The 15,930-nt window shown below is 49.8% G+C and overlaps 1 protein-coding gene across 2 annotated transcripts in view; it reads right to left on the minus strand.

The window, feature by feature from the left end:
* The window catches only part of HACD1 (3-hydroxyacyl-CoA dehydratase 1), a 195,393-nt gene that overhangs the window by 107,180 nt on the left and 72,283 nt on the right, over window positions 1–15,930 (minus strand). The window contains exon 1 of one of the 2 annotated variants that reach the window (XM_063921534.1): window positions 10,823–11,005. The exons of the other annotated variant lie outside the window; for it this stretch is intronic. Within the exon in view, the coding sequence (XP_063777604.1) occupies window positions 10,823–10,938 (116 nt within the window). The 5' untranslated portion in view covers window positions 10,939–11,005. Of the gene's footprint in view, window positions 1–10,822; window positions 11,006–15,930 lie in introns of those variants that run through there. 2 annotated transcript variants of the gene reach the window in all.

Raw genomic sequence — 15,930 nt, forward strand, 5'->3', positions numbered from 1 at the left:
GGTTTGTTTAAGTCAGGCACCCGGGGAGACACCTGTTGTCCGTGGGAGGAATAGGGCCGTTGACATGCCTGGTGAAAATACCAAAAAAATCAGCTCTTCGGTGTGGAAGTATTTCACCAGAAATGCGGACAACATTTGTCAAGCCGTGTGTTGCCTTTGTCAAGCTGTAATAAGTAGGGGTAAGGACGTTAACCACCTCGGAACATCCTCCCTTATACGTCACCTGCAGCGCATTCATAATAAGTCAGTGACAAGTTCAAAAACTTTGGGCGACAGCGGAAGCAGTCCACTGACCAGTAAATCCCTTCCTCTTGTAACCAAGCTCACGCAAACCACCCCACCAACTCCCTCAGTGTCAATTTCCTCCTTACCCAGGAATGCCAATAGTCCTGCATGCCATGTCACTGGCAATTCTGACGAGTCCTCTCCTGCCTGGGATTCCTCCGATGCATCCTTGCGTGTAACGCCTACTGCTGCTGGCGCTGCTGTTGTTGCTGCTGGGAGTCGATGGTCATCCCAGAGGGGAAGTCGTAAGCCCACTTTTACTACTTCCACCAAGCAATTGACTGTCCAACAGTCCTTTGCGAGGAAGATGAAATATCACAGCAGTCATCCTGTTGCAAAGCGGATAACTGAGGCCTTGACAACTATGTTGGTGTTAGACGTGCGTCCGGTATCCGCCGTTAGTTCACAGGGAACTAGACAATTTCTTGAGGCAGTGTGCCCCCGTTACCAAATACCATCTAGGTTCCACTTCTCTAGGCAGGCGATACCGAGAATGTACACGGACGTCAGAAAAAGACTCACCAGTGTCCTAAAAAATGCAGTTGTACCCAATGTCCACTTAACCACGGACATGTGGACAAGTGGAGCAGGGCAGGGTCAGGACTATATGACTGTGACAGCCCACTGGGTAGATGTATGGACTCCCGCCGCAAGAACAGCAGCGGCGGCACCAGTAGCAGCATCTTGCAAACGCCAACTCTTTCCTAGGCAGGCTACGTTTTGTATCACCGGTTACCAGAATACGCACACAGCTGAAAACCTCTTACGGCAACTGAGGAAGATCATCGCGGAATGGCTTACCCCAATTGGACTCTCCTGTGGATTTGTGGCATCGGACAACGCCAGCAATATTGTGTGTGCATTAAATATGGACAAAATTCCAGCACGTCCCATGTTTTGCACATACCTTGAATTTGGTGGTGCAGAATTTTTTAAAAAACGACAGGGTCGTGCAAGAGATGCTGTCGGTGGCCAGAAGAATTGCGGGACACTTTCGGCGTACAGGCACCACGTACAGAAGACTGGAGCACCACCAAAAACGCCTGAACCTGCCCTGCCATCATCTGAAGCAAGAAGTGGTAACGAGGTGGAATTCAACCCTCTATATGCTTCAGAGGTTGGAGGAGCAGCAAAAGGCCATTCAAGCCTATACAATTGAGCACGATATAGGAGGTGGAATGTACCTGTCTCAAGCGCAGTGGAGAATGATTTCAACGTTGTGCAAGGTTCTGCAACCTTTTGAACTTGCCACACGTGAAGTCAGTTCAGACACTGCCAGCCTGAGTCAGGTCATTCCCCTCATCAGGCTTTTGCAGAAGAAGCTGGAGGCATTGAAGGAGGAGCTAAAAGGGAGCGATTCCGCTAGGCATGTGGGACTTGTGGATGGAGCCCTTAATTCGCTTAACAAGGATTCACGGGTGGTCAATCTGTTGAAATCAGAGCACTACATTTTGGCCACCGTGCTCGATCCTAGATTTAAAACCTACCTTGGATCTCTCTTTCCGGCAGACACAAGTCTGCTGGGGTTCAAAGACCTGCTGGTGACAAAATTGTCAAGTCAAGCGGAACGCGACCTGTCAACATCTCCTCCTTCACATTCTCCCGCAACTGGGGGTGCGAGGAAAAGGCTCAGAATTCCGAGCCCACCCGCTGGCGGTGATGCAGGGCAGTCTGGAGCGACTGCTGATGCTGACATCTGGTCCGGACTGAAGGACCTGACAACGATTACGGACATGTCGTCTACTGTCACTGCATATGATTCTCTCACCATTGAAAGAATGGTGGAGGATTATATGAGTGACCGCATCCAAGTAGGCACGTCAGACAGTCCGTACTTATACTGGCAGGAAAAAGAGGCAATTTGGAGGCCCTTGCACAAACTGGCTTTATTCTACCTAAGTTGCCCTCCCACTAGTGTGTACTCCGAAAGAGTGTTTAGTGCCGCCGCTCACCTTGTCAGCAATCTGCGTACGAGGTTACTTCCAGAAAATGTGGAGAAGATGATGTTCATTAAAATGAATTATAATCAATTCCTCCGTGGAGACATTGACCAGCAGCAATTGCCTCCACAAAGTACACAGGGAGCTGAGATGGTGGATTCCAGTGGGGACGAATTGATAATCTGTGAGGAGCGGGATGTACACGGTGATATATCGGAGGATGATGATGAGGTGGACATCTTGCCTCTGTAGAGCCAGTTTGTGCAAGGAGAGATTAATTGCTTCTTTTTCGGTGGGGGTCCAAACCAACCCGTCATTTCAGTCACAGTCGTGTGGCAGACCCTGTCACTGAAATGATGGGTTGGTTAAAGTGTGCATGTCCTGTTTATACAACATAAGGGTGGGTGGGAGGGCCCAAGGACAATTCCATCTTGCACCTCTTTTTTCTTTCATTTTTATTTGCGTCATGTGCTGTTTGGGGAGTGTTTTTTGGAAGGGCCATCCTGCGTGACACTGCAGTGCCACTCCTAGATGGGCCAGGTGTTTGTGTCGGCCACTAGGGTCGCTTATCTTACTCACACAGCTACCTCATTGCGCCTCTTTTTTTCTTCTTTGCGTCATGTGCTGTTTGGGGAGTGTTTTTTGGAAGGGCCATCCTGCGTGACACTGCAGTGCCACTCCTAGATGGGCCAGGTGTTTGTGTCGGCCACTAGGGTCGCTTATCTTACTCACACAGCTACCTAATTGCGCCTCTTTTTTTCTTCTTTGCGTCATGTGCTGTTTGGGGAGTGTTTTTTGGAAGGGCCATCCTGCGTGACACTGCAGTGCCACTCCTAGATGGGCCAGGTGTTTGTGTCGGCCACTAGGGTCGCTTATCTTACTCACACAGCTACCTCATTGCGCCTCTTTTTTTCTTCTTTGCGTCATGTGCTGTTTGGGGAGTGTTTTTTGGAAGGGCCATCCTGCGTGACACTGTAGTGCCACTCCTAGATGGGCCAGGTGTTTGTGTCGGCCACTAGGGTCGCTTAGCTTAGTCATCCAGCGACCTCGGTGCAAATTTTAGGACTAAAAATAATATTGTGAGGTGTGAGGTATTCAGAATAGACTGAAAATGAGTGGAAATTATGGTTTTTGAGGTTAATAATACTTTGGGATCAAAATGACCCCCAAATTCTATGATTTAAGCTGTTTTTTAGGGTTTTTTGAAAAAAACACCCGAATCCAAAACACACCCGAATCCGACAAAAAAAATTCGGTGAGGTTTTGCCAAAACGCGGTCGAACCCAAAACACGGCCGCGGAACCGAACCCAAAACCAAAACCCAAGTGCACATCCCTACTGAATACATGTGTAAAAATCCACAGCCATTACCAACAAGCACACAATGCAGCTGGATCAGCCCCAGTCTCACAGTAAGTCCGGTCCATTCCTCTGCTGTAATGTGCACTTACCAGCAAATACTGTTATCATCGTTTCATCCAGTAGTATAAGGGAAGATTTCCTATTTATTGTGCTGGGCTTTGATTTCACAGCTGCTTACGACTAATGTTATACATTGTACCTACATTGCTGCTGCTGGTGGAAAAATAATGGATTATTCATATCTGGAAATGAACCGAACAAACAGCCTACACGAGGTAGAATGTACTGCAGTGTATATGCAAGTCGGATGGCAATATAAGCACAAGGCACTGTCCAATATGCTAGACCTACATAATATAATTACAATGTGGCAAGCATACAACCTCATGCCCAGCATACTACAACCCCCCTCCATTGCCATCGATCAACCCCCCTCATGGTCAGCATACCACTCCCTCCCCAAGATTACATTAGCATACAACTTCACGTGCATGGCCAGTGTAATGCCCCCATGGCCCGTGACATACCACCCTAGGCCAGAATACAACCGAGTGACGTGTGTTGAAGTAAATGACTGGGGTGGCACTGACTAGCATCAGAGCCAGATTTACACACACACACACACACACACACATATATGACATGGGCATTATACACAGGTGCAGCAGTATATACTGCTGACATTTTGGCGAGTTTTGATCAGAAATGTGGACAAAGTGGGCAGGGGAGGCACTGCCTCACCTGTCATAGGGCCTAATTCAGACCTGATCGCTGCTGTGCGATCAGGTCTGAACTGTGCATGCCCCGGCGCCGCAGTGGGCTGATCATAGATGTGCACATCTACGATCAGGTCTGAATTAGGCCCATAGGCCAGTATACTCCAGTTTTGACTATATTCTCTGTATTTTTTTTAGAATTTTTATCATTTTATCAAAATGCTGGTGCATACCGGAGTATAACAGGTGAGGCTCTGCTTCCCCTGCCTCACCTGACTGCACATTACTGATTACAACTCTATGGCTGGGTACACACTGGAGCGACGTGTACCCAGCCGATATGTCAGCCCGATGGTCCGACATATCGGAACCTGGGTTCACACTGGGCGATGTTAATGAAGGTGAACAGTGATCACTGTTCTGTCTTTCATTAGCATACATGTTGTCAGGTTTGATGTGCAGCATACACACTGCCGATACATGCCGATGTGAACTATATGTCAGTCCAATCCGCCGGATCAGACGACATATCGCTCAGTGTGTTCCCAGTTTATGACCAGCATACTACCCTCCCCGAGATCAGCATACAACCTCATGCCAAGCATACTACCCCTGCCCTCAATAGCCAGCGTACTATCTCCCATGGCCAACATAAGAACCCTCTGGCTAGCAAAATATTCCCCCCAAGATTAGCCTACCACCTCATGCCCAGCATACTACCCTTATGATCAGCCTACTACCCACCTCACAAGAACAGCATACAACGTCATGTCCAGTATACTACCCCTCCCCCACATAGCCAGCATATACTACTCCACGCAAGATTACCATACAACCTCATGCATACTACCCCCCAACTAACCCCCCCCCCACACACACACACACACACCATGGGGGTCATTCCGAGTTGATCGCTAGCTGCCGTTGTTCGCAGTGCAGCGATCAGGCTAAAAATCGGCATTTCTGCGCATGCGTATGGGCCGCACTGCGCACGCGCGAAGTACTTACACAAAAGCCGGTGCAGTTTCACACAAGGTCTAGCAACGCTTTTCAGTCGCACTGCGGATCGGTGAGTGATTGACAGGAAAGGGGCGTTTCTGGGAGGTAACTGACCGTTTTCCAGGAGTGTGCTAAAAAACGCAGGCGTGTCAGTTAAAAACGTAGAGTGCCTGGGGAAACAGGGGAGTGGCTGGCTGAACGCAGGGCGTGTTTGTGACATCAAAACAGGAACTAAACAGTCTGAAGTGATCGCAAGGTATGAGTAGGTCTGGAGCTACTCAGAAACTGCATGAAAATATTTTGAAGCAGTTCTGCGAACCTTTCGTTCACACTTCTGCTAAGCTAAGATACACTCCCAGAGGGCGGCGGCTTAGCGTTTGCACTGCTGCTAAAAGCAGCTAGCGAGCGATCAACTCGGAATGAGGGCCCATATTCAGCATACTACCCTCCTAGGCAGGGCCGGCCCAAGCTTATTTTTTTTAGTAAGCAAAAATCTATTTTGGCGCCCCTTGATGGGATAAAAGGGGTGTGGTCTTACGAGAAAGGGGTGTGGCTACACAATTGTACTCCCTGTGGTACAGGGTGATAGTGGATGACAGGGAGATAATAGGTTACTGGTGAGGCAGGGGTGACAGGGAGATAATGGGTGACTGAGGCAGGGTGACATTGAGATAGTGGATGACTGATGTCCCCAGTGCAGATACACATGCCCCCAGTGCAGATACACATGTCCCCACAGTGCCAGCTATTCCCCCAGTGCAGGTACACATATCCCCACAGTGCCAGCTATGCCCCCAGTGCAGATACACATATCCCCACAGTGCCAGCTATGCCCCCAGTGCAGATACACACATCCCTAAAGTGCCAGCTATGCCCCCAGTGCAGATACACATATCCCCACAGTGCCAGCTATGCCCCCAGTGCAGATACACATATCCCAACCGTGCCAGCTATGCCCCCAGTGCAGATACACATATCCCAACAGTGCCAGCTATGCCCCCATATATACCCACAGTGCCAGATATGCTCCCAGTGCAGATACAAATATCTCCACAGTGCCAGATATGCCCCCAGTGCAGATACACATGCCCCCACTGTGCCAGATATGCCCCCCAGTGCAGATACACATACCCCCACAATGCCAGATATGCCCCCCAGTGCAGATACACATATCTCCACAGTGCCAGATATAACCACAGTGCAGATACACATATCCCCACAGTGCCAGATATGCCCACAGTGCCAGATATGCCCCAGTGCAGATACACATATCCCCACAGTGCCAGATATGCCCCCCAGTGCAGATACACATACCCCCACAATGCCAGATATGCCCCCCAGTGCAGATACACATATCTCCACAGTGCCAGATATAACCACAGTGCAGATACACATACAGTATCCCCACAGTGCCAGATATGCCCACAGTGCCAGATATGCCCCAGTGCAGATACACATATCCCCACAGTGCCAGTTATGCCCCCAGTGCAGATACACATATCCCCACAGTGCCAGCTATGCCCCCACAGTGCCTCCCACAGTGCCAGATATGCCCCCAGTGCTGCTACACATGCCCCCACAGTGCCAGCTATGCCCCAGTGCTGCTACACATGCCCCCACAGTGCCAGCTATGCCCCCAGTGCAGATACACATGCCCCCACAGTGCCTCCCACAGTGCCAGATATGCCCCCAGTGCTGATACATGCCCCCACAGTGACTCCCACAGTGCCAGATATGCCCCCACAGCGCCAGATATGCCCCCAGTGCTGATACATGCCCCCACAGTGCCAGATATGCCCCCACAGCGCCAGATATGCCCCCAGTGCTGATACATGTCCCCACAGTGCCTCCTCCCCTGAAAAAAAAAAAAAAAGTGCTGCTCACCTGCTGCTGCTGCTGTGAAGGGAGGAAAGGGCAGCGCGCGCCTCTCCTACCCCTCCGTCTCCAGCGGCGGTGTGTATCTGAAATTCGGCGCCGGCCCGTCAGCCAATCAGAGCTCGCGGTCCGGCAGCCAATCAGGAGCCTCAGCCGCCGGTCCGCGAGCTCTGATTGGCTCACGGGCCGGCGTTGAATTTCAGATACACACCGCCACTGGAGACGTCAGTGCGCGCCGGGCAGCGGTGGCTGGGAGCGGATCGAGCCGCTTGCTAGCCACCGCTGCTGTAGAGAGTGAGTCACTGTGACTCACTCTCTGCAGCATCGCCCTCTATGGCCCGGCGCTCAACGCGGCTGCGTAGCCCGCGTATGCGTCGGCCCGGCCCTGCTCCTAGGCCTGCATGCAACCATATGATCAGCATACTACACCAAGGGCCTAATTCAAGGTTGATTGCAAATCAACATTTTCCTCTAATGGGCAAAACCAGGGCCCTCATTCCGAGTTGTTCGCTCGCAAGCGGATTTTAGCAGATTTGCTCATGCTAAGCCGCCACCTACTGGGAGTGAATCTTAGCATCTTAAAATTGCGAACGATGTATTCGCAATATTGCGATTACACACCTCGTAGCAGTTTCTGAGTAGCTCCAGACTTACTCGGCATCTGCGATCAGTTCAGTGCTTGTCGTTCCTGGTTTCACGTCACAAACACACCCAGCGTTCGCCCAGACACTCCTCCGTTTCTCCGGCCACTCCTGCGTTTTTTACGGAAACGGTTGCGTTTTTTCCCACACGCCCATAAAACGGCCTGTTTCCGCCCAGTAACACCCATTTCCTGTCAATCACGTTACGATCGCCAGAACGATGAAAATGCCGTGAGTAAAATTCCTAAGTGCATAGCAAATTTACTTGGCGCAGTCGCAGTGCGGACATTGCGCATGCGCATTAAGCGGAAAATCGCTGCGATGCGAAGATTTTTACCGAGCGAACAACTCGGAATGAGGGCCCATGTGCAGTGCAGGTGTGGCAGATGTAACCTGTGCAGAGAGAGTTAGATTTGGGTGGGGTGTGTTCAAACTGAAATCTAAATTGCAGTGTAAAAATAAAGCAGCCAGTATTTACCCTGCACAGAAACAAAATAACCCACCCAAATCTAACTCTCTCTACACGTGTTATATCTGCCCCCTGCAGTGCACCTGGTTTTGCCCATTAGAGGAAAATGTTGTTTTGCAATCAACCTTGAATTAGGCCCCATGTCCAGTATAAGACCTCAGGTCCATTATACAATGAGAGGAAACAAACAAAAGTCTTAAAATTTAGCTCAAGAGTCACAATTTTAAGGGGGGTACACACACAGCAATGTGTGCTTAATTTCTAAGCAATCTGACTACAGTGATGCGTGGTCCCGCGCGTCGCTTTCGCCGGCTCTAGATTGGCCTGCATGCATGCCAAATCTAGTTAGATCGCTGGGCGTAGCGAGCGTCCCCCGTCCCCCAATCACTCAGCACACATCGCGCTATGTGCGGAGCATCCTGAGATGCTGAGCGTTCTGTGCTAGAACGCTCAGCACACATCTCTGGGAGAAATCTCCACGTGTGTACCCCCATTTAGATGCATCATACCCCTAGAGAATCATTTTATAGCACCTATGATTTGGCAGCTGTTATACCTAGGATAGTCAGTGAATCTGGTAAATGTTAATGCTTTCATACAAGCAGTGATGGAGATAGTTTATTGCTCTGTAAGCATCATTTTATTTACAAAAACAACAACAACAATGACAGTATCTGCACACTATTCCTGAATGATCCACAATTTGAGCCACAGTAGGTGGTGAGATCCAATATTATTTCTCCTTCAAGCCTGGATGTAAGTTTTGCCTTTTAACATTATGGTGAACTTACTGTATATGGGTTGTTTTTGTTTTTTTAAACTGTGTAAAGTATAGATACCAGATACACAGGAGTCTGACGTGCGTTTCACTTGCACCTGAACTCATATTTTTAACCCGCGAATCGGACGCCAATGCATACCCAGCCCAAAGCAGACACTTCCAGGCAGAGGCGGATTGGCCATAGGTCAGGCTTACCTACTTTGCTGCCTCCTCCTCCGGGAGGAGGCAGCGTTGTAGGTGAATGGGGGGCAGAACCGGCAGCAGGACGGATGGTTCGGGGGCGTGGCCGGCAGCAGGATGGTCGGTCCGGGGGCGTTGCATCAGGGTCGCGTCATCGTGACTCCACCCCCCGCTGTGCTGTGCTGAGAAACGAGGCGCTGCATAGCAGGGGGGCGGAGCTACGATGACGCGATTCAGCGCGAATCGCGTCATCGGACCCCCTCGGCCCGCCTACTTGTTCACTGCTGCGGGCGGCCGAGGGGGAAAGCGGGAGGCTTGCCCACCTTTCCGGGGGGCCGGGAGGGTCACACGATTTTCGGGAGCCTCCCGGCCATTCCGGGAGGGTAGGCAAGTATGCCATAGGTTTCACAGGGAAGATTCCCGGTGGGCCGGCGCACCCATGGGGCCTGTTTTGTTTGAGGACATGTGGTCCTTTTTATAGACCTAATGAGTAAGATGCAAAATTATTTGCATATATGAAAATGACTTTGCCACTTAGCCTGTGATTGCAGATGATCTAGTGTATGCTCTGTCTGCCTGCTTGGCTGACATATAAGATTGAGTGAATAGTGATTGGGATACGGTTGGTGTAATACGCAAGAAAATATATGTTTCTAAAAAATGATATAGTTTCCTAAATTCTGAAGGTGTATCATATAATGTGCTCATAATATTTAATTTTATTTATTTTTAACTTCCCCCTTGATGCTGGACATGCCCACTATCTGGAAAGCCTTGAGGGGGAGGGTGCTGCTGCCATGGCCCATGACTAGACCTTCACCTCTGGTGCTGCCCATGTGTGGCCACTAGTACAAATTTTTCCAGGGCCGCTTTTTGTTCCCAATCTGCCCCTGCTTCCAGGCCAGGGTCTGTCTGCTTTATATGAGAAGTGCTGCACTGTGAATAGCCAGCTATGATAAGTCGAGGGATACATGCTTCTGTTACAGTAAAATGTGCCTAGGGAAGCACTTTCCCCGCCCACTGGCTTCTTATGCTATACTTAACCACAGACACCGGCAGTAGGGTGACGCAGCTGCTCCAATGAACCCTATTAGGAAATGCAACTGGGATGAGCAGCAGACAAACTGCTCTCCATTCACTGTTCCTTTCCTTCCCTTTCTTTTTACAGGAAACAGACTGTAATACATTCAAACAGTAAACTTTCTGAAAGCTGTCTGCTGATTGTCAGCTGATTGACAAGTGTGTGCGTTACACGAGACAAATGTCAGAGCTATGAATGGCTGCACACATTCCCAATGCACTGGATAACTGTAAAACGTTTCTATATTCCTGTCATCACTCTGAGGTATTTTCTGTCTAACTCTACAGTTTAAAAGCATACAATGATTTATTTATTTACAATTGTGGCCATGAGATAGTACATCTGACAATCATTTCAGTTCTGCAACACGACTACAGATCAGACGTCTACTGTAAGGAATACAATAAATGAATTGCTGCAATGTTTCCAGGGATCATGCAAAACTGTCAGGAATATCCCAGCCCAGAGAGCAGGGTCACAAGGTGGTACGTACCCGGCAGTCATGGCAATGTTGTAGAAGGTGAGCCATGCTGTGGCCACAGGACCGATGGTCTTTTTCCTGGAGTTTTCCTTCTCTTCCAGAGACCCGTCCTCCTCACTTGATGCCATAGCTGCACGGAGACGGCTGCAGGTCAGGCTACAGTTTCAGGCAAAGCTGACAGCTGGGGCTGACAAATCTCATATTTAGTGGCACATGGACCCTCCAGTAATAGAGCACAAGGGAGGAGCAATTCTATAGCTTTGTGTGCTTCTCCTCAGAGGGACAACAGTGAATGAGGGATAGCACTGACAGGACCCAGAAGTCTGTAACACATCAGGACTGCAAACACCGGTTACATAGGGGCCTATTTAGCAATAATCGCAATATTGACTCACATATTTTCTGTCAATATCGATGTGATTTTTTTATCTGTTTTTTTCCTTTCTCAGCTGTTCGGCAAAATGTCCTTTCAGGGACGGCGCTTGCGTAAACACGCTGTCCCTGCGCAGTTCATGCTGGCATTCTTCTCATCCAGCCAAAAAGAAGTTCATCCACTATCCTATATACATTGTTTGAATGTATTGCACTGCCGCAAAGAAGCAGCTGTGCAATTCCATCTCATTAAAATTCTTATACCCCTTTCACATCGCCAAAATAACCCGGCTTTTTCCCAGGTTGAGTCGACGCAGGTAGAGGTGCGGTGTGCATGCGCCAGGTTGAATATCCCGGGTTGTCCAACCCGGTATTTGTTCCCGGGTTAAAAGAAGGGTTGTACACGTGAAGGAGCCGGGTTAGTTTGCTCTTAAAAGGTACAGTCCCGGGATATTCGACCCGGCTCTGAAGCAATAGCGCTGATTGGCTGTTTGAAGTCAGCTGAGGTTTGTTTACAGTACTGCGAGCACACGTGTCTGCACAGCTCTGCACTCCTTAGAACCAGTTCAGCTTAATTTGGACCAGTTCAGCACTTCTTTGCCGCCGCCTCCTCCAACCACCCTGCCCAGATGATGATCCGGGATGATAGAGGAGCAGCGCCAGGGAGAGCAGCAGTGCCCGGGGATGGAGCAGTGCCGGGAAGCAGCTTAGCCGGGATGAGAGAGGAGCAGCGTACAGGTGAGCAGCAGCGGCTCAAATCCGACAGTCGGATTTGGTGATTCTTTGTATAGGGGTTGTGGGATCCATTCCGACAAATGCATGTCGGAATGGATCCGACTCTACACCCCAAAGTGTAAACACGCAATAAAGTTGAACATGGGCACATAATTTGACTGAGAAAACCGGGAACCAATCAAGTCCTTTAAAAATGACATCACACTGGGTGACCCGGGTTGGGCAAAAAGGCACCAACACTGCAATAACCTGGGAATAACCCAGGTCAGTATTGCGATGTGAACGTCTCTTACCCGGGTTGGAGCCGTGTTCAAATCCCGGATCACAGCCGAGTTTGCGATGTGAAAGGGGTATAATACCGCAGGAGGCATCTGTAGAAGAGAGACGCCTCCTCTTAGCATTACCGAGGATCCGAGACCTCAACTTTGGATCACCATCGCTACCATCGGTCGCCATTCGCGATGGTCACAGGTACCGGCCAGCCCGCGTAAGCTGAAGCGGCTGGCCGTAGGATCTGGACACTGGGGTCGACCCTGGACCTGTGCCCGTCGACCCTGACCGCGTCGACCCTATCCGCAGGGGCGGAACTAGAACTTTGTGGGTCCCATAGCAAAATCTTGAAAGCCCCCTACCCCCCTATAACAGAAACACATTGGCCCCAACATAAACACACAAAAAAAATACCCAGCACTGCAGGCTCACCCCCTCAGCAACCCACTGCAGTGTAGTTCAAGTCATTACCTTGTGGAAGGGATAGGGAGATGCAGGGTGGTAGGGAGGGGATAGGGATGCGCATGACAGTAGGGAGAAGTCAGGAAGGGGCAGGGCAGCAAAGAAGGGACAGAGAGACACAGGGCGGCCGGGTGGGGACGGACAGGGAGACGCAGGGCGGTAGGGAGGGGAGGCGCATGACCATAGGTAGGGGTGAGGGAAGTGCAGGGCGGCAGGGAGGGGACAGGGAAAGGCAGGGCGGCAGGTGGGATGACAGGGAGGTGCAGGGCGGTAGGGTGGGGATAAGCAGGCGCAGGACAGTAGGGAGGGGTGAGGGAGGTGCAGGGCGGCGGCAGAGAGACGCAGGGCGGGGACAGGGAAAACGCAGGTCAACAGGGAGGGGACAAGGAGACATGGTGGCAGGGTAGGGACAGGGAGATGCAGGGCAGCAGGAGTAACATTATAATTATGTAGCAGGGAGGAGATAGGGAGACACAGGGCGGTAGCGAGAGGGATGGGAGGGATGCAGCCACTGGGATGTGTGTGATAGGCTGGAGGGCACGGAGACATGTGACAGGCTGAAAAGACACGGGGACATGTGTGACAGGCTGGTGGGCACGGGGACGTGTGTCTGGTGACATATCTATATATATATATAAATGCGAAAGCCCTCACTCACTCACTGACTGGCTCATCACTAATTCTCTTACTTCCTAATATGTAAGGAAGCTGAAATATAACATACAGCAGGTATTCTTTAGGTGGGAAATAGGAAAACGACATAATTATAATGTTACTAAACCTCACCTAAGGGAATGAAAAGGGGGTTGACATAATGACGTCATTACCGATGTGTGGCTTGCACTGCGTGAACGATAACGCCCAAACGGACAATCAGATCAAAATTTGGATTGCACCTCCATTGGGTAGAATTTAATGAACAAAATGGTCCAGTCACTTTTTATCTGCTACGGGTGCTGCTCGGGTAACGCCAAGAGCCATGGATTCATATTTACTTACATTAAGAAGCCTCAAATTGACAGCTCTATAGATTTACCAAATTATTAACATAAATTTATATGGGTACAACAGCTAGTGTATAATATAAATGAAACTTTTCTTGCATTTTTGTATTAAAATATTTGCTCCTCAAATCTCCCTAGTGTGGACCACTCAGAAAAATAGCTGAATGCCCCTGGTCTAGGAATTAGAGGTATCTGTGCAGTCTGGCAGCGTCTCGTAGTCCCTCATCTTGGCCAGAGTGTTGTGGTCCCCATATCTCCCTTGCTCCTCCTCAATGCTGCCAGAATGCAGGAAGACATGTTTTGTTGCAGAGGCTACTGATCTGGTGTGTGTTACTGCCGGCGTTAAGCCTACTTTAGGCTCACTGGGCACACTGCTGGGTGGCAGTGGGGCATTCACAGCTAGGCAGAGACTGAATTTACTGGGGACGGCAAGTTCCGGAAATGTAGAGTGCTGACTGTGCAGGCTGGTCGGAGGGTGGACAGGAGGCAGTTACAGCCAAGAGTTCCACAATGTCACTACTGTAATGATGCTGGCACTGACTCCTATGCAATATCTGGACTAGACAGCACGGGCAGCGCTGAGCTGGAAGTTAAATAGCAAGTCAACTGGCTGGTGTGTTTATCACCTTGCACTTATCACTTCATTATGCCTTCTCCAGGTTAATACATCTGCCCTATTGTTCCAAGCTGGGTCAGACCCGGGACTCCCCCCTTTTACAGCACAGTGCGGATCGGCTCCATTTACACTGCACCCGGGTGCAGAGTCTTGTGGGCCGACGCCTAGAGATGATGTCATCTCCAAGCGCCGGGAAACTTTGCGGATCGGGACTCCGGTGCGTCATGCAATCTGGAAGCTGCTGTGCTGCCCCCAGCCTCTGGCGCTTCCAGGCACCCGACACAGCGCTGCATAGACATCATGTGCCGTGTCCCCAGCCTCAGCCGCTGCATAGCAACCAGCATGGCGCTGCTGTCTGCATAGACAGCGTGTGCCATGACCCCCAGCCTCCTGACCATCCACCAAACACTGCGGTACGGGTAGGTCTGCTATGCTGTAAATGGGTGCTGGGTTGGATGACCCGGCTTACCCATTTACACCGCCTCCTACCCCGGGTCTTACCCGTGTACAACCCTGCTTGCAAGCCGGGTTGGATTCCTGGGAAAATGGACCCACGGTTTTGGAGAAGGACCCTTTTACACCACCTGCAGTTCCGGGATTTTGCTTGCTCCCGTGCAAAATCCCAGGATATTTCAGGAGGTGTAAAAGGGGTATTAGTAGACTGAAAACTCTTGCAGAAATAGATTTTTAGGATCTTTGTGAGATTATATTTATTAGTATTACCCCTTTCAGACATAATGAGAACACAGTGGCTCAGCCAAACTACCCGGGTCTCGTGTAGGCCTCTTCCATGATCTGCGCCCTTCCCAACGTGTGTGGCATGTATGTGTATATGACATGTATGTTCAGTGCCTTATGTCTCTGAGGTTTTGGAAGAGAGGCGATGAAGATGGACTGAAAGAGAAACTGCTGAATCAGTGAAGAAGAGTGGGAGGTTGAAACGGCGCTAGGGAGGTTGTAAAGCTATTCATAAACGTTGCGGAAGGATTTAGTAATTACCTTGGGGTTGTGGGTAAGTTTACACAATGGGGTCGTAATGGACTGAATGTTATTACGTGACGCTTTTTTCCGTAAATAAGAAGCCAACAATCTGTCCGCTTAGTCTGGTTTCTCACAGTAGGACTGATTTGCCCTGCCTTAGCGGTGAGGTGGAGTTTCAGCTCCACGTATTTATTTATTGTAGTTATTTAGTTTATTGCTTTATTTAGTGCATGTATTTATTTAATGTATTTATTTATGCAAATGTAATATTGCATTCTTGAATCCAGTATTAATATTTTCTAGAGATTGTGCATTCGTATAGTATAGCATTGTATAATGTTGTGTGTTGTTGTAGGTACTGCTTCTATTTAAACATCCCAGGAAATTTCTTGAAGCAGTTCTAATGGGGGTGAGGTCAGACGAGGGCGGTGGGATACTCCCTCCTCATAAAGCCGGCTTGTGAGTTGGACGCAGTTGCAGCCTTCTTTGCGGTTTTGGAAGCAGTTGCATCTGCTGCCACATAGCCCCTCCCTGGTGTACATTCCTGCGTCCAAATGTGCAAGGACTTAGACACCCACTGTCAGTGTCCATTAGCGCTGCAATCAAGATTTGTGTGTCAATGCAACGTGCACCAGCCCTACGCTAAGTGTATATCATCCGACTGAGTATGGCCTCCAATG

Source organism: Pseudophryne corroboree, chromosome 5 (genome assembly GCF_028390025.1).
Source record: "Pseudophryne corroboree isolate aPseCor3 chromosome 5, aPseCor3.hap2, whole genome shotgun sequence".
NCBI classification, from domain to species: Eukaryota; Metazoa; Chordata; class Amphibia; order Anura; family Myobatrachidae; genus Pseudophryne; species Pseudophryne corroboree.